Here is a 27094-nt window from a genome sequence, read left to right as displayed (position 1 = left end):
GCTGTACGTCCTCACGCACCTGTTGTGGTTGACAGTTCAGTTGTTGACAGTTCACAGACTGTCAAGCAGTTACATGACGTTGCGTTCTGGTCCGCTACTAATGCACCAGTGAGAGACTCAGCTTTTATTGGACAAGGTTCCTGTAGATGAGGAAGTTGCTGTTCTCCCTCCTACTGATATTCCCTTGAGACCTCTGTCAGATGGAGAGGAGCCTTAAGCTGCTTAGCCTCCTATGGACTTTAATTAAATCATGATGATTTTTTTTAAGGATCTTCGTCCGGATCTTGTAACTGCTGCTCCTCGTTCGCCTAAACGTCAGAGCTTACACTAGGCCTAGCTACTTCGAAGCCGTTGTTTTTAAGCTAGTGCTCTCTCGCTCTCCTAGAGAGCGTTACGTTGGCTAGGCGACTGGTTTTTCACCAGGAGGAGTTTGGGGGATACAGCCTTTGCTTTCCCTTCTTTTAAACTGGTTTATAGAGCGAGAGTCTGATATGACACGAGAGAAGTTCTCGGCTTGGGAGTTCATGCCTCTGCCCAGATAGACTTCTCAATTCTGGTAGACTCTCCCTGGCGCCTAGCCAGGAGACGCTCCAAGTTGTTTACAGGTCAACTTCTCAGCTGTTGTCGAGCCTTTGAAGTTTTGCTGTACTATTATGTCACGCATAACAAGGCTTTCAGGGATGGTAAACGGTTCCGCCTCAGTCGCTAACCCCGTCTGTGGCCACACCTGCTCCCGTAGACCCTAAATGGACTTTGCTGCAAGACATGCAGTCCAAGCTTGCGTCCTTGATAGAGGACTTGAATGCGGAGAAGAACCTTCTGGCCAACAACCTTCCAACCGGTCGGTTGTGCGCCCTGTTGACGCTGAGGTAACCTACTCGCGTTTGCCAGTTGAGGTGGTTCCTCCACCGATGCGACCCAGTGTGGGTTGCCAGCCGCACGTTGACGTTAAGCGACGCTCGGAGGTGGTTTTTGACGTTCAGGACGTTCAACAACCAGCAGAGGTGACTTGTTGTGACGCAGTGCGTCAACCTCAGCAACCCGGTAGGGTGTTGACTGCACAACCCAGACGGTCTAGACAGTTTCGGGTTGACGCTGTGCTTCCTCGTGCACCCATGGTTGTTGACAGTTCACAGACTGTGCAGCAGTTCCATGATATTGCGTCCGGCTCCGTCACGCATCCACCAGTGCGACCGGATTCAGCGAGTCAGACGTTGCCCACTCCGTTGCCGTTTCCTCATCAGTTTCGGATGAGGAACCATCTGATGAGGACGTTGCTGAACAAGACGATCAGCCCCCAGCCCTGCTATCCATCCAGAAGATGCTGAAGAAGGAACGCTGCTCAGTCAGGCTGTGGATGAGTCTGGTAGGGACGCTGTCATCCGTGGATCAATTTGTGTCACTAGGAAGACTACACCTCCGTCCTCTTCTATACCATCTAGCTTTTCACTGGAAAAAGGACAAGACGCTAGAAGCGGTCTCGATCCTGGTTTCCGAAAAGATAAAGTCTTGTCTGACTTAGTGAAAGGACTATATCAACCTAAGAGAGGGTCTTCCCCTGACTGTTCAGACTCCCAACCACGTTCTCTTCTCGGACGCATCGGACGTAGGCTGGGGTGCGACATTAGACGGTCGGGAATGCTCGGGAATATGGAACTCGAGTCAAAGGACAATGCATTTCAACTGCAAGGAGCTACTGGCAGTACGTCTGGCCTGGAAAAGCTTCAGGTCTCTCCTTCAAGGCAAAGTGGTGGAGGTGAACTCGGACAACACCACGGCTTTGGCGTACATCTCCAAGCAAGGAGGGACCTACTCTCTGACGTTGTACAAGATCGTAAGGGACCTCCTCACCTGGTCAAAAGGTCTAGACATATCACTAGTAACGAGGTTCATCCAAGGCAACTTGAATGTCATGGCAGATTGTCTCAGTCGGAAGGGACAAATAATTCCAACAGATTGGACCCTCCACAAGGATGTATGCAAGAGACTTTGGGCCACCTGGGGCCAGCCAACCATAGGTCTCTTCGCAACCTCGATGACCAAGAGGCTCCCAATATTTTGCTCACCAATCCTGGAACCAGCAGCAGTTCATATAGATGCCTTTCTCCTAGATTGGTCACATCTAGATCTATATGCATTCCCTCCGTTCAAGATTGTCGACAAGGTACTGCAGAAGTTCGCCTCTCACGAAGGGACAAGGTTGACGCTAGTTGCTTCCCTCTGGCCCGCGAGAGAATGGTTCACCGAGGTACTTCGATGACTAGTAGACGTTCCCAGAACACTTCCCCTAAGGGTGGACCTTCTACGTCAGCCACACGTAAAGAAGGTACACCAAGGCCTCCACGCTCTTCGTCTGACTGCCTTCAGACTATCGAAAGACTCTCGAGAGCTAGAGGCTTTTCGAAGGAGGCAGCCAGAGCGATTGCTAGAGCAAGGAGAACATCCACCCTTAGAGTCTACCAATCGAAGTGGGAAATCTTCCGAAACTGGTGCAAGTCAGTATCCGTATCCTCGACCAGTACCTCTGTAACTCAAATAGCTGACTTCCTCTTATATCTGAGGAAAGAACGATCTCTTTCAGCTCCCACTATCAAGGGTTACAGAAGCATGTTGGCATCAGTCTTCCGTCACAGAGGCTTAGATCTTTCCAACAATAAAGATCTACAGGACCTCCTTAAGTCTTTTGAGACCACGAAGGAGCGTCGTTTGGTTACACCTGGTTCGAATTTAGACGTGGTACTAAGATTCCTTATGTCAGACAGGTTCGAACCGCTACAATCAGCCTCCCTGAAAGATCTCACCTTAAAGACTCTTTTCCTGGTATGCTTAGCCACAGCTAAAAGAGTCAGTGAGATTCATGCCTTCAGCAAGAACATCGGATTCTCATCCGAAACGGCTACATGTTCTACAACTTGGTTTTCTAGCCAAAAACGAGCTGCCTTCTCGGCCTTGGCCAATATCGTTCGATATTCCAAACTTATCGTATGGTTGGAAATGAACTAGAAAGAGTCTTATGCCCTGTAAGAGCTCTTAAGTTCTATTTAAAACGAACTAAACCTTTACGAGGCCCGTCTGAAGCTTTATGGTGTTCAGTTAAGAAACCATCTTTGCCTATGTCAAAGAATGCTTTATCCTTTTTTATCAGACTGTTAATACGAGAAGCTCATTCCCATCTGAATGAGGAAGACCAAGCTTTGCTGAAGGTAAGGACACACGAAGTTAGAGCTGTCGCAACTTCCGGGGCCTTTAAACAAAATAGATCTCTGCAAAGTATAATCGACGCAACCTATTGGAAAAGCAAGTCAGTGTTCGCGTCTTTTTATCTTAAGAATGTCCAGTCTCTTTACGAGAACTGCTACACTCTGGGACCATTCGTAGCAACGAGTGCAGTAGTGGGTGAGGGCTCAACCACTACAATTCCCTAATTCCATAACCTTTTTAATCTTTCTCTTGAAATGTTTTATTATTGTTTTTGGGTTGTCCGGAAGGCTAAGAAGCCTTTTGCATCCTACTTGATTTGGCGGGTGGTCAAAGTCATTTCTTGAGAAGCGCCTAGATTAGAGGTTTTGATGAGGTCCTGTTGTATGGGTTGCAACCCTTGATACTTCAGCTCCTAGGGGTCGCTCAGCATCCTAAGAGGATCGCGAGGCTCCGTAAGGAAGACGTACTTAAAAAGGCAGAGTAATTGTTCAAGTCGACTTCCTTACCAGGTACTTATTTATTTTATGTTTGTTATTTTGAATAACTGCTAAAATGAAATAAAAAATCCTTAGCTCATAATAATGTTAACAATTATTGCTGGTCTCTACCCACCCCCCTGGGTGTGAATCAGCTTATATAATCACCGGCTAAGTTTAATATTGAAAAATGTTATTTTTATAATAAAATAAATTTTTGAATATACTTACCCGGTGATTATATATTAAAGGACCCTCCCTTCCTCCCCAATAGAGACCCAGTGGACCGAGGAGAAAATTGAGTTCTGTGTTTACATTGAGTACTGAGTACCTGCACGACAGATGGCGCTGTTGATGTACACCCCCCTACCTGCTTAGCGATCGCTGGCGGATTTTGAACGTAGATTTTTCTGTCGAGCAGCAGAGCTGCAGCTTATATAATCACCGGGTAAGTATATTCAAAAATGTATTTTATTATAAAAATAACATATTACTACTAATTTGTGATTAAAACGCAAAGCATCGTAGGAATACCTCTTTGAAATTGTTTTTGGTAGCATGCATGTTTTCCAGGATTTTTTAAAGCCAAGGTTGTCAACTTCTGAAAGGAACAGTGAATATGTTATGGCTTTTAGCTAATGAGTATTTTGTGAAGACTTTTTAGGGTCTAAATGCTTCTAAGGTTTAGCATAATGCATTGATAAACCCATCATGACTTCTATCTCATTGTCCCTTTCTATAAATCTTTGAAATCTAAAGCTGCAGCTCTTAGTATTTTTATCAGTTGAAAGTTAATTTCTTTCCTATGGTGGTATTCTTAGTCACTTTAGATGTTTATTTCTTTTCATCTATATTTTCTTCTCTGTAAGACCGTGGTGGATAACGGGGGAGGGTGGGCTGTGGCACCCTAGCAGTACCAGCTGAACTCGGTTGAGTCCCATGTCAGGCTGGGAGGAACGTAGAGAGTAGAGGTCCCCTGTTTGTTTTGTTTCATTTGTTGATGTCGGCTACCCCCCAAAATTGGGGAAGTGCCTTAGTATATGTATGTATGTAAGACCGTTATATATTCTTTCGTGACCCATTACAAAGATGATTTCTAGTTTATCCTTTGACTGAGTCATATCCTCTATAGTTACTACTTGAATTCATATCTAGGTTTTTATAGATTCCCTTTTTTATTCGTTCTTTAATTGTTTTGTTCTTATCATCTATGATTTCATCCAGACTTCCCATTCTTTTTATCAAGTGTTGAGGTTTCTGTTCCTTAAATGCCATCCTTTCTGGCAAAGTTGTATGCATTCTCTGTATTTTGTTGTCATTTAAGGGCCCAATGGAGCCTTGAATAAATTATTAGAAGCTTAAGTACTCATTTTAACTCTTATCATGACATTTTAGTACTTGGATAAAGTCAACCTAGCTCGTGTAACAATAATAGGTGCATCAGCAGAGTACAGTATGTCTTGTAAAGGTTACTGTATACAGTATTATATTCTTGGTTAAAGATGTATTAGAGATTTAATGTTTTTCTTTTTTTTTCTTTCCTATACATATGCTGTATTCAAACAAAATTCACATGAACATAAGAACCTTTTTTTTACCATATCGAAAGTGCAGTATAAGGGAAAATGAACATTCTGCTTTTAATTATGCTTTATATGTACAAACCATAAATCAGTTTCTTTCTTTGCATCTTTTCCCACTTCTATTTGGGGGTCGATGCTTCTGACCAGCTTTCTCCATCTACCTCTGTCCCACACTTCCTCACCGGTTAATCCCTTTGATCGAAAGTCATCCTTAATACAGTCCATCCACCTTCACTTTGGTCTCCCTCTCCTTCTCGTTCCCTGTGCCTCCATTTCCATCACCCTCCTCCCAATATACTATTCATCTCTTCTCATGATATGACCATACCACCTCAGTCTACTTTCTTCACCGGTTAATCCATTTGATTGAAGGTCATCCTTGATACAGTCCATCCACCTTCGCTTTGGTCTCCCTCTCCTTCTCGTTCCCTGTACCTCCATTTCCATCACCCTCCTCCCAATATACTGTTCATCTCTTCTCAGGACATGACCATACCACCTCAGTATACTTTCTTCACTGGTTAATCCCTTTGATTGAAGGTCATCCTTGATACAGTCCATCCACCTTCGCTTTGGTCTCCCTCTCCTTCTCGTTCCCTGTACCTCCATTTCCATCACCCTCCTCCCAATATACTGTTCATCTCTTCTCAGGACATGACCATACCACCTCAGTATACTTTCTTCACTGGTTAATCCCTTTGATTGAAGGTCATCCTTGATACAGTCCATCCACCTTCGCTTTGGTCTCCCTCTCCTTCTCGTTCCCTGTACCTCCATTTCCATCACCCTCCTCCCAATATACTGTTCATCTCTTCTCATGATATGACCATACCACCTCAGTCTACTTTCTTATCTGATAGATTTTCTAACTCCTGTAGTACCCCTAATTAATTTCTTTAACTTTTTTTCCACAGGTATTAAACAAACCAGAAAATTGCTGCGGCATGCGTGAAGCGGCAGTGAGAGCCTGTATAAGAGACATGACCGAAGCCGTTGCGTATCTTCACTCGATGAGAATAATCCATAGAGACCTCAAGCCTGAGAATATTGTCCTTCAAGATGTTGATGGAAAGGTTTGTCCTTTTTATATTTTAGTGATCTGTTTTGCAGAGTAGAGGAAATAATCTTGATAATATCTGTAAAACGGTGGAATGTTTTCCTTTTAAATGATTTTAAATTGGTAATGTTGTTCATAGTAAGTGGGAATTCTTTAATAACCAAAGGTTAGTGTTAGGATTTCATGTTTGATTTAATTTGCCACATTTTTGTTACTTTTCCTAATTTGGAAATTATGAAAATATTTGAGCTTGTGATATACAGTTCCTGTAGAGTTATTTTTGTTTTCTGTTTTATGGATATGGATAAGGTATAATATAAAAGATAAAGAGAAGTACTGTAACACCTGTAGTAACTGGTTAACGGAAAAAAAATTAGTTTTTTTGGAGTTTAATTTTTTTCACTAAGAGGCATTATAGATTAGTTATGACTTTTACAATATGTAATAGACAATTACAGCCATCAATATATTTTGCAGACGGTGCATAAGCTAAAATATTTAGTTCTTTTGGAGTTTAATTTTTTTCACGTAGAGGCATTATAGATTAGCTATGACTTTTAAATTGTGTAATAGACAATTACAGCCATTAATATAGTTTGCAGACGGTGCATAAGCTCATTGACCTTGGCTATGCGAAGGAATTTTGGAGTTTAATTTTTTTCATTAAGAGGCATTATAGATTAGCTATGACTTTTAAATTGTGTAATAGACAATTGCAGCCATCAATATATTTTGCAGACGGTGCATAAGCTCATTGACCTCGGCTATGCGAAAGAATTTTGGAGTTTAATTTTTTTCACTAAGAAGCATTATAAATTAGCTATGACTTTTAAATTGTGTAATAGACAATTACAGCCATCAATATATTTTGCAGACGGTGCATAAGCTAAAATATTTAGTTCTTTTGGAGTTTAATTTTTTTCACGTAGAGGCATTATAGATTAGCTATGACTTTTAAATTGTGTAATAGACAATTACAGCCATTAATATAGTTTGCAGACGGTGCATAAGCTCATTGACCTTGGCTATGCGAAGGAATTTTGGAGTTTAATTTTTTTCATTAAGAGGCATTATAGATTAGCTATGACTTTTAAATTGTGTAATAGACAATTGCAGCCATCAATATATTTTGCAGACGGTGCATAAGCTCATTGACCTCGGCTATGCGAAAGAATTTTGGAGTTTAATTTTTTTCACTAAGAAGCATTATAAATTAGCTATGACTTTTAAATTGTGTAATAGACAATTACAGCCATCAATATATTTTGCAGACGGTGCATAAGCTCATTGACCTCGGCTATGCGAAAGAACTAGACCAAACCAGCGTCTGTACCTCGTTTGTAGGCACATTGCAGTACCTGGCGCCCGAGCTTTTCTTGAGCAAGCGGTACACTTGTACTGTTGATTACTGGAGTCTTGGTCTTGTTACTCATGAAATTATCACTGGCGTCAGACCCTTTCTTCCTAATATGACGCCAGTCGAGTGGTAAGTTCATTCTAGTTTTGTTTTCAAATTCTTTTTTAACACTTTTACCCCCAAAGGACGTACTGTACTGGTACGTTTCACAAAACTCATCCCTTTACCCCCATGGACGTACTGGTACGTCCTTGCAAAAAACTGCTATTTACATTTTTTTTTTGCATATTTTTGATAAGTTTTTGAGAAACTTCAGGCCTTTTCCAAGAGAATGAGACCAACCTGACCTCTCTATGACAAAAATTAAGGCTGTTAGAGCAATTTAAAAAGAATATACTGCAAAATGTGCTTGAAAAAAAATAACCCCTGGGGGTTAAGGGTTGGAAAGTTCCAAATAGCCTGGGGGTAAAAGGGTTAATGTATATTCAATTTCATCTTGGAATATTTAAAAATCCAAGAATTAGGTAACTTTTAGTTACTTCTATCAAGTAGTTTAAGTGTACCACTATAGTCCATTTCTTTTATTGAGTCATATTTGCACCGACTCGCAGCGGTGCCCTTTTAGCTCGGAAAATTTTCCTGATCGCTGATTGGTTAGAATTATCTCATCCAACCAATCAGCGATCAGGAAACTTTTCCGAGCTAAAAGGGCACCGCTGCGAGTAGGTGCAAATCTGCATCGCTAAAAGAAATTGACTATAGATTATATTTCTTGATTCTCTTAAGTCTGGCTTAAGGATTTGATAGTCAGTAAGGCATGTACATCGCAACAAAACAAAATTAGGAAAGTTGGACAGCTGTTTGAAAAGACTAAAGGAAATGGGTGTGAAATAAAAGGGAAAATGTCAGAAAGATGATAGAGTGAACATTTAACGCAGCATTTAGTCTTTCAAGCATTATAGGCAGGGCTACTTATCATTGTGAAGAATAATTGTTTGTGTGTCAGTGAGCAATGAGGAAAAAGTAAATCACCGAGGGTTTCCATATTTTTTTTATGCATCGTTTATTTTGATTTCCTTGTAAGTCGACAGTCTTCCATTTATTTTCTGGGCCTTTTCAAACAACAATGAAATTGCTTGCTTGCTTGTTAGATTGCTCCAAACCAATGTTGGAAACTACCAGTGAAAGAAACCTTGCAGATATATGTTTGTTTATGATGGGGATTATATAGGGAATATGTATTGCAAATTTATTAGTTTAATGATTTGAATATCTTCATTACATTGGGTACTTAAATGCTTTGCAATTAACAGAATACAGGACTATAATTTTGCTTCTTCATGTTTTGTTGAAGTTTTTGTCGTTTATATAGGGAGTATTTATTTTAGTATTGCTGCTGTTCTTGAAGTATTTACGTTTTCCTTCTTTCCTGTCCCTACTGGGCTATTTTCCCTGTTGGGGCCCCTGGGCTTATAGCATCCTGCTTTCGCAATTAGGGTTGTAGCTTAGCAAATAATAATACAGTGAACCCTCGTTTATCGCGGTAGATAGGTTCCAGACGCGGGCGCGATAGGTGAAAATCCGCGAAGTAGTGACAGCATATTTACCTATTTATTTAACATGTATATTCGGACTTTTAAAACCTTCCCTTGTACATAGTACTGTTAACAAACCACCCTTTAATGTACAGAACACTTAATGCATGTACTACAGCACCCTAAACTAAAACAGGCACAAATATTAAAGGCGATTTTATATCGTGTTTCCTAAACACCTAAAAAGCACGATAAAAAATGGCAACCAATGTTTTGTTTACGTTCATCTCTGATCATAATGAAGAAACAAACTCATTTAGTGTACACATATATGTACGTATGGTTAGTTTTTGCATCGATTATATTGATTATACAGTACTGTATGTTGATTTTTTTATTACCAATGTTTTAGTTTACGTATTTTTCTTAGGACTTCCAAATGAAATCTTTTTCTTTATGACGCCGCCTGAAACGACGGCGTGTACGCTCAGTAAACAACCACGCTCAGAACAAACAAGGCATTTAACACGCATGATGATAGTGATAAATAATGATACAGTACATACAGTATTTACAGTAAAAGCATTTACAAAATATGTTACCTTACAAATATAAATTATACAGTACTTGTACGTAGCAAAGCAGGAAAACAATTTGAGAGAGAGAGAGAGAGAGAGAGAGAGAGAGAGAGAGAGAGAGAGAGAGATATATATTGTTTTACGTACGTAAATGTAAATTTTAAACAAAAAAAATATGATAGGTTACAACATGTAGACTTTTAAAACCTTCCCTTTAACTTAATGCATACAGTACGTACATTACTAAACTATAAAACAGGTTAAAGTAAAAAATAAAGATTGTTACTGTACTCACCACGAAAGAAGTTCAAGAAAAACTTGAATGACGATGGCGATGAATTTGCTGCACAGTAGAAATGATGATGATGAAGCTGATGATGTGTTCTACTGTGCAGTCAATGATAGTATTTTACGTCTCTTCAGACGGAGGTGTCTTTTCCTGGGACACCTCTTCAACTTCTTCAATTTCTTCCGAAGGCGTACTAGCAGGAGGAACTGGCTCTTTTTTGCGAGGCTGAAAAAACATTGTGATCGGAAGTTGTTGCCGCTGCTTCTTTTTTCGATCCAAGAGCATCCTGTAGGGAGTCGTGATGTCATCAACCTTGTTGCAGAATTGCATCGAGCGAACCATATCCTCGTCCCACTCTTGCAACATTTCTTTCGCCTCCTTCATATGGTTGCAGAACTTGGCGAGCCGTTCTAATGTTAAGCCCGTTTCTTAGACATTTTCTTGGGTCTCTTCCTGGGTACCCTCACTCTTTTCCTCACTTGCCGATTTCGTCAGGTCTTCGAGGTCTGCGTCAGTTAGGGGCTGGGAATGGCAGTCCAACAACTCGTCGACGTCTTCAGTCGTCATGTCGCCAAACCCGTCACCCCCAATTATGGCAGCCAACTGCACAGATTTCCGTATTGCAGAGTGTTGGATTTCCGACGGAGTAAATCCCTTGTCGTCGTAAACAATATCGGGCCACAGCTTCTTCCAGCTCGCATTTACGGTTGCAGGTTTCATCTCTTGAAGTGCCTTTTGAATATTCTGCAGGCACGTGGCTATGGTGTACTGCCGCCAGTACGCCTTCAAGTTGAAGTCTTCATCCTCGTCATCTTGGGCAGCATCCACACACGCAACGAGGTCCGCCAAGGTATTCTTCGTGTAGAGGGCCTTGAACGCCCTGATAACCCCCTGGTCCATTGGTTGAATTAATGACGTGGTGTTGGGTGGCAGGAACTCAACCTGAACGCCCTCACGCGACAGGTCAGTTGCGTGTCCACCAGCGTTATCCATAAGGAGAAGGATCTTGAATGGCAAGCCCTTCTCTAAGAGATATTCATGGACTTGCGGGATGAAACACTGGTGGAACCAGTTGGAGGTCAGCATCTTCGTAATCCATGCTTTTTGATTATGCATCCAGTACACGGGAAGGAGATTCTTATTTTTGTTTTTCAAAGCGCGAGGATTTTTCGACTTATAAATAAGCCCCGGCTTTAACAAAAATCCAGCAGCATTGCCACACATCACGAGGGTAACGCGATCCTTGAATGCCTTAAAGCCAGAGGCTTTGGCTTCCTCTTTGAACAGGAAAGTTCGCGACGGCATTCTCTTCCAAAACAAGCCGGTTTCATCCATATTAAAGACTTGTTCCGGCTTGTATCCACCTTCAGCGATAATGTTCTTGAAAGTCTGGTTCACGTAAGTTTCAGCAGCGGTAGTGTCAGCGGAAGCAGACTCCCCATGCAGGGAAACGCTTTTCAGGGCGAAGCGTTTCTGAAACTTCGCGAACCATCCTTTGCTTGCGGAAAAACGTTTCTGAGGCTGGGAATCAGTGGATGTCCCTGGTTGAGGATCATCTGCATCATCATCATCTTCAGCATGGTTGCCGTCGTCCTCTTTAGGTTCCTTTGCAGCAAAATTCTCATACAAGCTCAAAGCCTTTGTTTGGATGGTGTTCGTATCCAACGCTATGTTCTTCTTCCGGCAGTCGGCAATCCACACAGCTAAAGCACCTTCCATGCGTACGATCGTTTTATTACGCGTTGTAACGACTCGCTTCGCTGATCTGCTAAAGGTGATTGCAGCAGTCTTTCTAATGTTCGCCTCGTCCTTCTTGATGTAGCGAACGGTGGATTCGTTGATGCCAAAATGGCGGCCGGCGGCCGCGTAACTTCTACCATCTTTTAACATGTCGAGAAGCGTAACCTTCTCAGCTATCGTCATCATTCTTCGGTGGCGTTTAGGCTCACTACCAGCCTTACTAGAAGCAGAACGCTTGGGAGCCATTGTAACAGAAAGTTCAACAAAAAGTTCAACTTAAAACAGTCGCACACAGCACAGATTAAACTTCACAAAGTTAAGAACGTCTACTCAGCAATACGCGGAAAGAGAAAGTGAACGATGCAGCCCCGCGAGAACTTTGATGCTGCGGGTAGAAGATGCGGGCAAAACACCAATCACAGGCTAGATAACAAAACTTGAGTTTTGATTCGTCATCTATCAGCGCTTGAACCAATCACAACCCGTCTTAGTACTATGGAGCGTTGGTTACTCATAGAAGATGCCCCGCGCATACTGAACGTACGTAGATTAAGTACAATACAGTACCGTAATAATAATAAATAATGATAATAATACTGTACAGTAATAATAATAATAATAATGATTAATAATAATAACAATAATAATTTTATTAACAACAACAACAATAATAATAATAATAACAATAATAATAAAAATTTACGTACGTACGCTATTTTACGCCTCTCTCTCTCTCTCTCTCTCTCTCTCTTTCTCTCTCTCTCTCTCGTACGCTTACAGTACTTATTCGAAATGTGATTTTTGCAACAAAGAATATTATTGGATGCAGTACTGTACTACGTACGTATACATACAAAAGATTCATGGAAAAGAAGCACATCCATTACAGTACACACCATTCTAATATGGTATGACTGCATCTGATTTGCGTTTCATGTTCGATTTAATTTTACTACGTACTGAATTATCGTATGATCACATTCTCTTTTCGTGTTTTATTTCTTTCTGTGCTGAATTATATATCATATGTAATGCAATGAACAATCAGTAAGAGCAGATATTACTAATTACAGTATTAATGGAATTACAGGTAACAAAATATCGTATTTGGTTATCTTCAGATTTCGCGGTATTTTCGAATTTTCCGGAAAATCCGCGATATGTATATATATATGGGTTATGGGAAAACCCCGCGAAGTGGTGAATCCGCGATTGTCGAACCGCGAAGTAGCGAGGGTTCACTGTAATAATATGGCGGATGTAACAGGACTTACTCAAAAGGCATAGGTATTTTTCAGGCCTGGGATAAAATTACTCCACATTTAGGACCATATAACCCAAATTCTTCTGCATATTACTTAGGTTCTCGCTCCTGCCTTCTTTATTAAGGAAGTCTCTTAATTTTTCTTTGTTCCGACACTAGATACAAACCTTAAACTATTTACATAGGAATATTATTCCTGCGATAGCTGAAACCAGCAGTTAAAGTTTTTGCGAAGTGTAACTACCCCCGTTAGTTAGTGGAGGTGGGTAGCAGGGGTAGACCACCCTCCCTGCTCACACATGCACTAGTAAACAAATGTTACTATTTTATTTTTATTTAAGAAAGTCCATTTACTTTCAGAGCTACCTTTTTTTGGGCTCGCGGGTTTCCCGTGCAAGGCAAGGTAGCAAGAGGTCTTGCGGTAGGGCACTCGTCAGGAATAGACATACTCCTTATGGACTGATTATGGGATTAGACAGGAAATCGAGAGCCATGCATCCAGGCCTCTCGTCCTCTAGTCGTCATCCCCGTGCTCATGAAGCCAGGAGTGTCAGCACATTCCTGTGGTTCAAAAGAATTTCTTCGTGACACAGGTGTTGCAAGCGGGCATGTGGAAGTGGAAAACAGCATCCACTGCCCACTACCTGCAAGACAACCCACAGGAACCTGGGTACATTTTTCATAGGTCCTTTGGTGACCACACAACGTGGTCAATAACACCTCGGCTTTCTGGTAGGACAAATAGCAGTTGGCTAAGGACAGATGTTATTCGTGAGCTAGACTAGACTGAATGTGTGAGGGACTGGCCACTTCCTATTTCATTCTCCTCTCTCTTGGGGTTCAGCATCTGAGTAACTCTGCAAGCTGACCTCCTCTGACTACAGATGGATACCATGCGCTCTGTGCAACCGAGTCGGGCATTGTCTAGGTTAAGTGAGAGATTTAGCTAAAATTTGATGCTTACCTGGTCAAGTCACATTGTTAAATTCTACACTAGCTACGATTGCCCTGGCCGTCATCCTTTTCGGCTCACGAGGCATCAGGGTTCCCTCTAAACAGCTCGTGCTAGCACAGAAGGACATCCCGGGACAGTCTCCAGCCAGTTGGTTTAAGGGGGACCTCTACCTACCATGGGGTGAGTCTCCTATGTAAAGAGCATAAGGGTTGTATCTAGTGTCGGAAGAAATGACAAATTTGGAATCATTTGTATTTTTTCTAACTATACAAACCCAAAGCTCTTTGCTCATACTGGTCCCGCCATCACCTTCCAAGTCCTGTCGCAATTGCAAAGTGATGTTTGTTTTCTGGTGCTTATGCGAGCGGGGGGGTTGGTCTACCACCGCTAGCTCCTCCGCTAAGTAGCGGAGGGTGTTTACACCTTTGCAAAAATTTTAATGGCTGGTTTCAGCTATCGCTGAAATAATCATCTTATGTAAAGAGCTTCAGTTTTGTATTGTTAGGAAAAATAAATTATTCCAAATTTGTCATTTTTAGTCGGACATCTTCATAAACACAAAACAACACAGAGCAAAATAAAACACGTCTGACCAACGTAGGTGCTGTTGAGGAATGAGGATAGGGGGTGGGGAGATGTAGGGGTGGAGAGGGATAGTCGTAGTAGGAGGCAGAAGACGGGTGTAGGACGGCACCTTGTTGTTCCAGGGTATGTTGATGAGGGAGAGCTCTAATTGGTGAGGGATCTATGGTCATGGTTCAATCACGCCCCAGTTTTCTATACCGACACTCAAAGAGTGAGCGAGCTAGGTTTATTCCTGGCATTCCATGCATCTCTTTTTCTCTGGTATATTCAGCAATAACTATGCCTTAGAAATGGTGCTAGAGGAGCTTTCACTGGGCAACACAGGTTCCTCGCCCAGAAATAGATTTTTCCTTCGTCAAAATCCCTTTTTTGGCCCACTTGTAGTTTAAACATCTTCCAGGGACAAAGCAAACTTGAAGTGCAATCATGTGAATAGGACTCTCATTAGTCTTCCGCTTTAAGACTATTTTTTCTCTAAAACTTCTCAACTTACACTTGAAAGAAAACAAGCAGCATTCCATAAATCGGAATGTTTTTCAAAATATAAATTTCAGAACTTTAGGTACCTTTAAAGCTTGTTAGTTCTGGACAGTAATGATAAAGAAATTAATTGTGATTAGATTCCAGATTTAATTTGGCTTTTACAGCTCTGATAACATTGTTTTTTTCCCTCTTTGCATAAAGATACTCGAGGATTGTAAAGTAAAGGGAAGTCAAGGCAAATTATTTACTAAAGCATGGAACACAATTTTTTTGTTTGCTGTTTATTGGCAGTAATAAACTTACGTAATATATATATATATATATATATATATATATATATATATATATATATATATATATATATATATATATATATATATATATATATATATATATATATCCCTATTTTACCCATTATAAGTGTCATGATTTTTATATAATTATTGTTTTGCAAAGTACTTGAGAAAGTGTGTACAGGTATTTCTACATATCCCTGAAATATTTGTTAAAATAATTAGTCTTGCTTTCTTAATATTATAATGACCCAATTTATTTATAAAGTACCCATTAGGCAAATCTTGTGGGTACTATCAAGGATTTGCTATGTCAGGAATTTCTTGGGCCTCTCAAATCGAATGCAAATTCACAATGAGCTCGCTATTTCATCCCGTTATGATTTCACTCATTTAACATCTTTTTTTGCAATTCAGGACCATATATTCATTCATAGTTTCTCTTTTGTTTATTTTCCTACAATATTCAATGGGCTATTCTTTGTATTTTCCTTTATTTTTAATACTGTAGCATTAAAACTACCATGTTACAGTAGGAAAGTAGTTTTGTGGTTCTTTACACCTTGCTCTCTATTTGTTTTACAACTTGCGTGTTATTCCTTTTCCCAGAGGCATAAATATTAATGTGTATTTACATTAGCTTTATGATATTTTTTATCATCATTGAGATGCTCTTGAATTAACATAAATATATTTTGGCAGAGAATAAGGCAGTTTCCTGTTCATTATGTTTATTATAAAGTATGTTTTTGATAGTCAGGTTTCACAAAATGTTTTGTTGTAAATATGAATCTTTATGAGATCCAAAATACAGTAATTGAGTTTAAAGCAAAGGTATACCTTAATGGACTGTTCAAGTATGAACAAGGTTTTGAAATGACCATAATTTTCGTATGCTGCCTATAGTCTGTTTCTTTTAGCGATGCAGATTTGCACCGACTCGCAGCGGTGCCCTTTTAGCTCGGAAAAGTTTCCTGATCGCTGATTGGTTAAAATTATCTCGTCCAACCAATCAGCGATCAGGAAACTTTTCCGAGCTAAAAGGGCACCGCTGCGAGTCGGTGCAAATCTGCATCGCTAAAAGAAATTGACTTTAGTTGGACTGAGTTTGTCTTCATCCCATGTCTCTCTTTTTCAAGTTTATGTTTAGTCTTGTAGCTTTGACTATGTGTAAAATATGGGAATAAAATGTATTATGTGTAAAATATGGGAATAAGATGTATGACCTTTTATATACCTCAACCTGTAATCATACAGCTCCCAGTTACTTCTCATAGACCTGCTGCTTTAAGTATTTTAGATTTTCATAGACAGTTCTTTGTCCTGATGTTTCTCTCCCTCCACACATACCTATCATGAGAAGCAAGTAGCCTATCTATATTGGTAGTACATTATAAGAAACAGGACCCATTTGTCTCTACTGAGCTTTCATCAAAGAGGATACTGAAGCTATCTTGTCCTTAAACTCTTGCTAGGATGAGAGGCACTCTCTCTCCAATATGACCTAACTCATATAGCATACATATACATCCATATACCAAGGCACTTCCCCCAATTTTGGGGGGTAGCCGACATCAACAAATGAAACAAAACAAAAAAGGGGACCTCTACTCTCTCTACGCTCCTCCAGCCTAACAAGGGACTCAACCGAGTTCAGCTGGTACTGCTAGGGTGCCACAGCCCACCCTCCCACATCATCCACATCATCCACCACAGATGAAACTTCACAATGCTGAATCCCCCACTCATATAGAGAGCTGTAAAACTTTGTGTTGATTGGCTTAATCAACATACTTATACTTTTTGTCAATGTAGACATATTAAACTGATATGCTATTTACACAAATGACAACTGATTTGCCCTCGCACGAGAATTTGCTGAAAAATATTGGCTCTGGATACTGTAATAGTACTACCAATTTGGGTTTATCAAATACATATTCAAATACCTTCGCTTATTTCAGTGGCTATAGCATATTATAGGGTAATGTCTTCGTATTGTATCTTTAATATACTGTACAAATTTTTTTTTAAATTTCAAAATTCAAAATCTTTATAACACTTGTAATTTTTCAAAAATGACCAGTGAGAGGATGGTTGACTCAGCGGCATCCTTCTGGCCTAAGAAATGGAGCTCTCCATTTTTTTTTTTTTTTTTTACTACTACTACTACTACTACTACTACTACTACTACTACTACTACTACTACTACTACTACCCATTCCCTTCATGTCATTCCCACTAGCTGTTCAACTTAAATTTTTTTTTGCCCAACTCCTTATGTATTGTGTAAAAATAAGATCACTTAAACTAAGTACTGTACAGTATACTGTATGCAGATATGAGATTCTGTGAGCTAGTTAAGAAATGCCATAATAATGGGATTCTTAATTATTATGTTGGTTATGCCTGACAGTTGATGAATTTTATAATCCATGCCATCAGGATGAAACGGGTACGCACGAAGCAGTCAAATCACGTTTGCGTGTACGAAGGTCGAAATGGAGATGTCCAGTTTTCTTCCCACATGTTTCCTGAAATTCATATCTCGGGACCACTCAAGTAAGTTGTTATTGTATTATTTCTTAACTCTTTGATTAGAAATGTTTATATTTAATTTTTGTTAGAGGGAATTTTTATCCACGAGAAAATTATGTTGTGAATCATTTAAAGTCTGTTCAAGGATATCTGAACTTTTGATAATAGATTTAAGTAATACAGAACTTGTTCAAGGATATCTGAACTTTGGGTGATAGATTTAAGTAATACAGAACTTGTTCAAGGATATCTGAACTTTGGGTGATAGATTCAAGCAATACAGAACTTGTTCAAGGATATCTGAACTTTGGGTAATAGATTTAAGTAATACAGAACTTGTTCAAGGATATCTGAACTTTGGATGATAGATTTAAGCAATACAGAACTTGTTCAAGGATATCTGAACTTTGGGTAATAGATTTAAGTAATACAGAACTTGTTCAAGGATATCTGAACTTTGGGTAATAGATTTAAGTAATACAGAACTTGTTCAAGGATATCTGAACTTATGGATAATAGATTTAAGCAATACAGAACTTGTTCAAGGATATCTGAATTTTGGATAATGGATTTAAGTAATACAGAACTTGTTCAAGGATATCTGAACTTTGGATAATAGATTTAAGTAATACAGAACTTGTTCAAGGATATCTGAACATTGGATAATAGATTTAAGTAATACAGAACTTGGCCAAATCTCACGATTCCTTGTTTTCAGCACGCATAGATAACTGTTCTTATTTTACTGTAATAGTGTAATGTTTTCCATATACTGTACATATCTTTCTGCCTTGAGCTTTTCATTTGTTCTATTTGGTTTCTTTAAACTTAGTCATTTAATTGCTTCAAATTTGTATTGCTCCATTATCTATCCTTCAGGATAAGCTGTTTGACAGGTTTGCAAAGGGACTTAGTGAATCAGATCAGTATGGTAGTTTATTAAGCCGATGGTGACCATTATTTACCAAGATGTGGTTGTATGGGATCTTTTAAAATGAGATTTGTCTTTGATCTGTTGGCGATTGTATGCCATGTTTAGGCAGGAGTTAACATAAGTTGCGCTGTTCCGTTTAGTATAAATTCATGGTTAATGATCTTCAGGGGAACCTCAAAAATGCAAGATGGGTAAATAAAGAGGAACAACACTTTAATAATTTGTATTAAAGTAACTCGACAAGGAGGATGGTATGCAGTATTGACACAATCACTCCTAGCGAAAGGGTTTAATATAATGATTTTTTAGCTGGTTGCGGAAGAATACTAAAGTAGGCTTGTGTAATATAAGGGTTTGTGTCTTACATGAACACAGTTAGAGGAATTTCCCCTAAAAGAAAGAAAACTTTATAGTAAAATAAAAATTTTTATTTCTACTTAGAAGAAACAAACTTAAGTGATTTGAATGAACATTGGCCATTCTCACCAATATTGTACAAGGAAAGTATTCCAATTATTATAGGTTTGAATTTTTTGCAATATAAACTATTGTATCCTATTTTTTTTTTTAGCATTTTTCAACTATAAGAAATGAAATATATTTAAAATTTATCTGATGTCTAAACAAGTTTTTATTTTAATTCAACCAGAGCGAGAATAGAGGAGTGGCTTCGTATCATGCTCGAGTGGGACCCAGTACTCAGAGGTCAAGTCGAAGGTGGAAATGGCACCAAGCAAGTCGTTGGCTTCAGCATGATAAATGATATACTCAATATAAAGGTAGGAATGAAAGCTGAGGATTTCAAACTGCCAAGTTTATTTAAATTTGTTATAACCCTTTTACCCCCAAAGTACGTACTGGTACGTTTCACAAAAGCCATCCCTTTACCCCCATGGATGTACCGGTACGTCCTTGCAAAGAAATGCTATAAAAATTTCTTTTTTCATATTTTTGATAATTTTTTGAAAAAATTCAGGCATTTTCCAAGAGATTGAGACCAACCTGACCTCTCTATGACAAAAATTAAGGCTTTTAGCGCAATTTAAAAAAAGATATACTGCAAAATGTGCTGGGAAAAAAATAACCCCCTGGGGGTTAAGGGTTGGAAATTTCCAAATAGCCTGGGGGTAAAAGGGTTAATATACTGTAGTTCATCTGACTGAGTGACACTTCAATTGAAAACAAATCCGATCTTCATAGTCTGTGGTGTTGCCATTAAGGCATTACTTACAGTATATTTCTGAGGTCCTTTACCCCTTAACTGCAACCACTTGTTACTCTTGTTCACCTTACTGTGTAGCTCTTATAATTGTTCCTACACAAATATAAACCTTCTATTATTATTATTAGCTAAACTACAATCATAGTTGGAAAAGCAGGATGCTATAAGGCAAAAGGCTCCAACAAGGAAAAATAGCCCAGTGAGGAAATGAAATAAGGGAATAAATAAACTATATGAAGAGTAATTAATAAAGAACTAGAAAAGCACTGAGTGCAGACCTCTACCACAACAGCTTATTTCTTGACCTTTAACTTATCCTTTGACCAAGGATTTTACAAATTGAATCGCTTCCTCGTCTCAAGATGAGTTTCACTACTTTGTGAGAACCATTATGGCCAGGAAGTTTTGTTAGGGTTCAACTTCATTCCCCATAATTTGCACCATGCAATAATTTTAAGGGATTCAGTAACCCCAGATCAACATTCAGGAAAAGAAATTGATGTAGAGTAGCATCATATGCATATGCAATGAGCTTCTTTTCTAGGCCAAATCACATATGTGCATATAAGATAAATGTTAATGGGCCAAGAACACTATCCTAAGGAACACCAGCTATCACATTCCTATACTCACTATGGTGTCCATCAATAACAATTTGCGATCTATTACTTAAGAATTCAATAATGATGCTAAGAAAAAGACTCTCCTACTCCTAACTGTTCAAGTTTAAAAACAAGAGCCTGAGGATAAACATGGGAAAAGGAGCTCTAAAATCAAGGTCAATCGTACAAACTTCCTGACAACAATCAAAGAATTTCTGTAAAGCATTGGAAAGTGTAATAAGGGCAACACATGTTCCAAGGCCTTTGCAAAAACAAAGCTGGAAACAAGGGAACAGTTAATTACCTTCAGCATATCTATTTAGATGTTTTGTCAAAAGCCATTAAAACACTATAAATTACAGTATATGGGAGTTACGGAAATTCTGCGATATTAAGCAGTGCTAGAGCTACTACGAATACAGTTTTGTCAAAATACATTAAAACTGAAATTCTGCAATATTTAGCAGTGCTAGAGCTACTACAAATACATTTACCTAATGGAGTAAGATTACCAATTCTCCAACAAGTGCAAACAAACCTCTTCTTGCTAACTTAAAAAAAATAAAAGACAGCTTAGGAGCTAAGGAATCGCTTGTCTTTATGAAAAACAAAGGAAAAATGCCATTTGGGTCTACACCTCCATAAGCATTAAAGTCCATCAGAAGTGTGTTAATTTCTTGGGACCAAAAAGCTAAACTAGTAAGTTTAGCAACAGGAAAACAGGATAGAGGAAGATCAAATTTCTCGTTATTCTTCTTACTGTCAAACACATTTGCTAAAAGGGTTGCCATTTCCTTTGGATTCAACACCACTGCAAATCATAGGTTAAGGTCAAAGTAAGGATTATTCTAACTGGCAAGTGATCGGGGACTACCCTCCACCTCTCAGCAACTATGTTAACCTCATCAAAATTTCTAATGGCCTGTGCTGAAATCATATTCCTGTTAAAGTGCTCAGGTTTTTATAGTTAGGAAAAATACAAATTACCTTTAAAATTTGAGATTTATTTTAGATAGAGTTCTAGTGAATTGTTTTTACTCAGAATTCCCATCTACAAAAACTTGGTTTGTCATTTGTATGTTCCACAGACTGATTAAAAGAGGTCAGAGGTTTTGCAAGTGAGGTGGAGTGTCCTTTTTAGTTGAAGGTTTTAGTCTCTTAGCTACCTCTCCACTTGCTGTGAATACAAGATAGGTATAAGTAACAAGTTTGTATCTGTGAAACAGGAAGTACCTACTCTTTTTAATGGGATTTTTGTCTTGTCTTTTAGGAAGTATGTAATTCAAAATGTATTCTTTCAGATGATCAAGATATTTGTTGTGGACCTCTGTCGAGTTCTTGAGTACGAAGTAAAAGAGAACACATCTCTGTCGGAAGTTCAACAGTGGGTCACACGAGACAGTGGAGTCGCTCTGGAAGACCAACATCTTTTGCTTCCTCGGGGTCAACCACCTGATATTACGCGATCGGCAATACAGTGCTGGGCTCCTCCGGTAAATTCATTATTGTAATATTCCAGAATAAGGGTTACAGTATTTAATTATAGTATGTTTTTGTTTTGTTGATTTCTTAAACATTTTTGGGGTTCATGAATGAGTTAGTTTTTATAATGTTAGTGAAATATTTTCAATAGTTCATTGGTATTCTTCCTACCAGATATTAACATAGACTTGTTTTATAGACCTTTAATTTCATTTAGGTTAATTATAGTAGATGAGGTTGATAATTGAATTATGCAATTATAACAAATGAAATACCACTTCCTCCTATTCTATAAGAAGTTGTAATTTTCAATATTAAACTTACCCGATAATCATGTAGCTGTCAACTCTGTTGCCCGACAGAATTCTATGGAGGGATACGCCAGCTATCACAATACTAGAAGGGGGTGTTCTTACCAGCGCCACCTGTGGCCAGGTACTCAAGTACTTCTTGTTGACACCTCCTCAATTATTCCTCTGTCGTGCTTCTGACAAGACGTTCTGGGATACGCTTATGTTCTTGGAGTATTTTCACGACTTTGGTGAAGTATTTCTCTTTGATTTCGGCTGTCGCTTTACTGGAAACTTCTATTTTAGCTTAGTTAGCTTTTGGAATTAATTTGATTATTTTTGGTGACGAAGAGAGTATGAACTCTCGTTCACCTTTCAATGGCCGACCCTTCCCTTAGACGGAAGTGTTGGTGTCTAAGAGAGTATAGACTCTCTTTCTTAATTTTGCTTAACAAAAGTTATAGATTTATTTTATATCTCTCCGCCTCTTATAGGCCTCTTCGATTAACTTCCTTTTATTATAAACTTATTAAAATTAATTTTTATATTTGTTTATATTCGACCTTCCTAATAGTAGGCGGTCTTTTCTTGGTACCGAAGTTAATTATCGTGAGCCCGTCATTTCGGTTTTACCTGTTAACATATTATGCTATTTTAAGGTCTTTGAAAGAATTTCTTTGATAGTCTCGTACTTTTTCAAAGTTGAACTAACGTTTTGTTTGTCTCGGCAGTTGTTGACGTTCAGAACGTTTCAACTTGCACTCTATCGTTACGATAGAGAAAGAATGTTCACGGTTTCACATTGCAGTAAAGAGTAACCGTTTCTAGCGTTTTGTTCATTCTTTCTTAACTTAATGGTTTTGATCCTAATAAGGAACTTTTCTTTTTGGGAAATATTTCAGTTTTTTCCTTTAACAATAATATGTTTTAACGATATATATGATTGGGCTCTTCTCTCAGGTTCTAAGTCAAGAGAGAGAGAGAGAGAGAGAGAGAGAGAGAGAGATAGAGACGGAGGGAGAAAGAGGATAAACGTTTCCCTCAAGCCTGCCAGGCGTACGAGTAACGTCGTTATCGTTTTGCTCTTATCCCTAGTCTCTTTAGGGGAAGAAACTAAACGTTTCTAGAGTGATCTAGTGTTTAGTCTCTTTCCAGCCACTGAATTTTCTTTCATTAGATTTTTCTGTTACATTGTAATTCTGTTTTCGCAATTACTAACTTTTGAGAAGGATAGAATTGCGTGTTTCAGGTACAAACCACTTAAAGTTTCGAGTTCAGTGAAATAAGTGCAAACAGAAATCAAAGTGATAAGTGATTAGCGCAAAGTATGTCAGTGTTATGCGTGAGGGTACTTTTGTGCGCGCCAGTCGTCCTCCCAGTCCGGGACCTCTTGCAAGCTCCCAAGCCCAGGGGAGAAGCAATGTCGAAGGGCATAAGGGTTCGGCAGGCCTTGATCGGCGCACAGAAGTATCCTCGGTGGTTGTGGGCGTGTCTTACCGAGACCGTCACTCCCACCCGCAGACGATTGAGCCCTTATTTTGCTCGTCTGCAGAAGAGATTTAGAGGAGAAAATAAAGGCAGAGTTACGCTGGTCTCAGGTCTCAAGACCTCTTAAACGTAAAGTCCAGACCTATGCCAGACGTACGAAGTAAAGTTCAACAACCCGGATGCAGTCATTGGGTTAGCTCTGTCTCTCCTCAGTCATCAGTTTGTCGGGCTGAGAGTGCGCCTACACTCCCCCCCCCCCTATGCTCGCTCCGCCTGATCGCAGTACCACCTGCCAGGCGTACGATGTTGTGGACTCTACTACAGTCCATGCAAGCACAGCTTTCGGACCTGATGCGTGAGTGTCGTGCTGAGAGTGTTGCACCTCCTCCTCCTCCTGCACCGGTGGTGCACCAACCGCCTGCACCCGTTCAGCCTGTGCTGCACCCGCCTGCACCGGTGGTGCACCAACCGGCTGCACCCGTTCAGCCTGTGCTGCACCCGCCTGCACTCGCTGCACCCAGTCGCAACACCATCTGCCAGGCGTACGATGTTGTGGACTCTACTACAGTCCATGCAAGCACAGCTTTCGGACCTGTTGCGTGAGTGTCGGGCTGAGAGTGTTGCACCTCCACCTGCACCCTTTCAGCCTGTGCTCAACCCGCCTGCACTCGCTGCACCCAGTCGCAGCACCATCTGCCAGGCGTACGATGTTGTAGACTCTACTACAGTCCATGCAAGCACAGCTTTCGGACCTGTTGTGTGAGTGTCGGGCTGAGAGTGTTGCACCTCCCCTGCACCCGTTCAGCCTGTGCTCAACCCGCCTGCACTCGCTGCACCCAGTCGCAGCACCATCTGCCAGGCGTACGATGTTGTAGACTCTACTACAGTCCATGCAAGCACAGCTTTCGGACCTGTTGTGTGAGTGTCGGGCTGAGAGTGTTGCACCTCCCCTGCACCCTTTCAGCCTGTGCTCAACCCGCCTGCACTCGCTGCACCCAGTCGCAGCACCATCTGCCAGGCGTACGATGTTGAACCTCTTTCTGTGTTCGCTGTTCCCAGTGTTGTTCAGCCTCAGCCTTCTTTAAGGCAACCTTCGGTTTGGGATCAGGAGGATTACCCCACTCTTCCTCCTCCTCCCCTGGCTGCTCCACCGGTGGTGCAACTCTCGGTGGAGGTACAACCTCTTCCACCTGTGAGTCAGTCTCCTCAGCTGCTGCACCGAGCTCAACCCGTGCACCCTGATCCTGCGCCTCAGACACCTCTGCTTGCGGGAACTTTACCTTGTTCTGCGCAACCTCGGTCTCTTCACGCTCCACTCATACCACAGGAACAGGAACTTTCTGCACCTTCCACTGTTGTTGTTCCAGCTCGTTCTGACTCTGCTGTTCAGCATACCTTACCTCCATTTTCTAACCATGGCAAAAATATGAATCATGAGTTATGAATGTAAGGTAAACATTATGTTGATTTTTAAACCCCATGCAAGCATGCATAAAGCACTCTAGCACTGGTCATGGAATTTCTGAGAAATGTTAAACGCCATGCACACGCTCTGCTTTCCTTACAGCAGGCTCTGCTTACAGCAGGCTCTGCTTACTACATGCTCAGCATTCAGCATGCTCTGCATACAACATGCTCTGCATACAGCATGCTCTGCTTTCAGCATGCTATGCATACAACATGCTCTACATACAGCATGCTCTGCATACAGCATACTCTGCATTCATCATGCTCTGCATACCTTACCGCATGCTTCTCAACATATCTTGGGTTGTTGCCAACTCACTAGACTGTCAAGCAGTTTCATAACGTTGCCTTCTAGTCTGCTGCTTTTGCACCAGTGAACCCTCACTCAGAGAACTTAGCTTTTCTAGGATAAGGTCCCTGTAGATGAGAAAGTTCTTTTCTCCCTCCTTCTGATATTCCCTTGAGGACTCTGTCATTTGGAGGGAGCCTTTAGCTGCATAACCTCTTATGGACTTTTATTTAAGCATAACATGCTTACAGGGAAGGTAATGGTTCCACTTCAGCCGCTAATCCCGTCTGTTACCACACCTGCTCCCATAGACCTTGAGCTGTGTTGCATGACATGCAGTCCAAGCTTAGTCCTTGTTAGAGGATTTTTGTTTACGGAGTCAATGTGTCACGGGGAAGACGTTCAACAACCAACAGAAGGGACTTGTTGTGACGCAGTGCGGCAACCTCAGCAACCCGTTTAGGAGTTGTCTGTACGACCCAGATAGTCTAGACAGATTCGGGTTGTCACTGTACTTCCTCGCTTGCCCATGATTGTCAGTTTACAGACTGTGCAGCAGTATCATGATCTTGTGTCCGGCTCCGTCAGACGACTGGCTTTTAAGAGCTCCCACAAGTCGTCGCTGTCTGGAGATTTTCAAATGGACTATGGATCTGACCAAGGAACTGGGCCTCCTGGTCAATTTTGAGGAGTCTCAGCTCGTTCCATCCCAGACCATTGTTTCCTTGGGTATGGATCTTCAGAGTCGAGCTTTTCGGACTTGTCCGTCGGCCCCAAGGATCTTCCAAGCCCTAGAATGCATCCAGAGCATGCTGAGAAGGAACCGATGCTTAGTCAGGCAGGGGATGAGTCTAACAGGGACACTTTCATCGCTGGCCCTGTTCATCGAGTTAGGGAGACTCCACCTCCGCCCCCTTCAGTATCATCTAGCTGCTCACTGGATAAAGGACATGACGCTAGAGACGGGCTCAGTTCCTGTTTCCGAAGAGATGAGGTCTACTCTAACGTGGTGGAAGAACAGCATTCTTCTCAAGGAAGGTCTACCTTTGGCTGTTCAGACCCCCGACCACCGTCTCTTCTCGGACGCATCGGACACGGGCTGGGGTGCGACACTGGACGGACAGGAATGCTCGGGAACATGGAATCAGGAGCAAAGGACACTTCACATCTATTGCAAGGAGTTGTTGGCAGTTCATCTGGCCTTGATAAACTTCAAGTCCCTCCAGCTTAACAAGGTGGTGGAGGTGAACTCCGACTACACCACAGCCTTGGCTTACATCTCCAAGCAGAGAGGGACTCATTCGAGGAAGTTGTTCAAGATCGCAAGGGACCTCCTCATTTGGTCAAAGATCGAAAGCTCACGCTGGTAACGAGGCTCATTCAGGG

General features: G+C 40.6%; 1 protein-coding gene across 1 annotated transcript in view; it reads left to right on the top strand.

The window, feature by feature from the left end:
* The window catches only part of LOC137636972 (inhibitor of nuclear factor kappa-B kinase subunit alpha-like), a 68883-nt gene that overhangs the window by 8972 nt on the left and 32817 nt on the right, over positions 1-27094 (top strand). Inside the window, exons 4-8 of the mRNA XM_068369297.1 lie at positions 6175-6333; positions 7589-7803; positions 17842-17958; positions 19518-19647; positions 21994-22185. Coding sequence (XP_068225398.1) covers positions 6175-6333; positions 7589-7803; positions 17842-17958; positions 19518-19647; positions 21994-22185 — 813 coding nt within the window. The remainder of the gene's footprint in view (positions 1-6174; positions 6334-7588; positions 7804-17841; positions 17959-19517; positions 19648-21993; positions 22186-27094) is intronic.

Source organism: Palaemon carinicauda, unplaced genomic scaffold, assembly GCF_036898095.1.
Source record: "Palaemon carinicauda isolate YSFRI2023 unplaced genomic scaffold, ASM3689809v2 scaffold471, whole genome shotgun sequence".
Lineage (NCBI taxonomy): Eukaryota > Metazoa > Arthropoda > Malacostraca > Decapoda > Palaemonidae > Palaemon > Palaemon carinicauda.
Note: the sequence above shows the minus strand (reverse complement) of the source record. Positions and strands in the feature narration are given on the sequence as shown.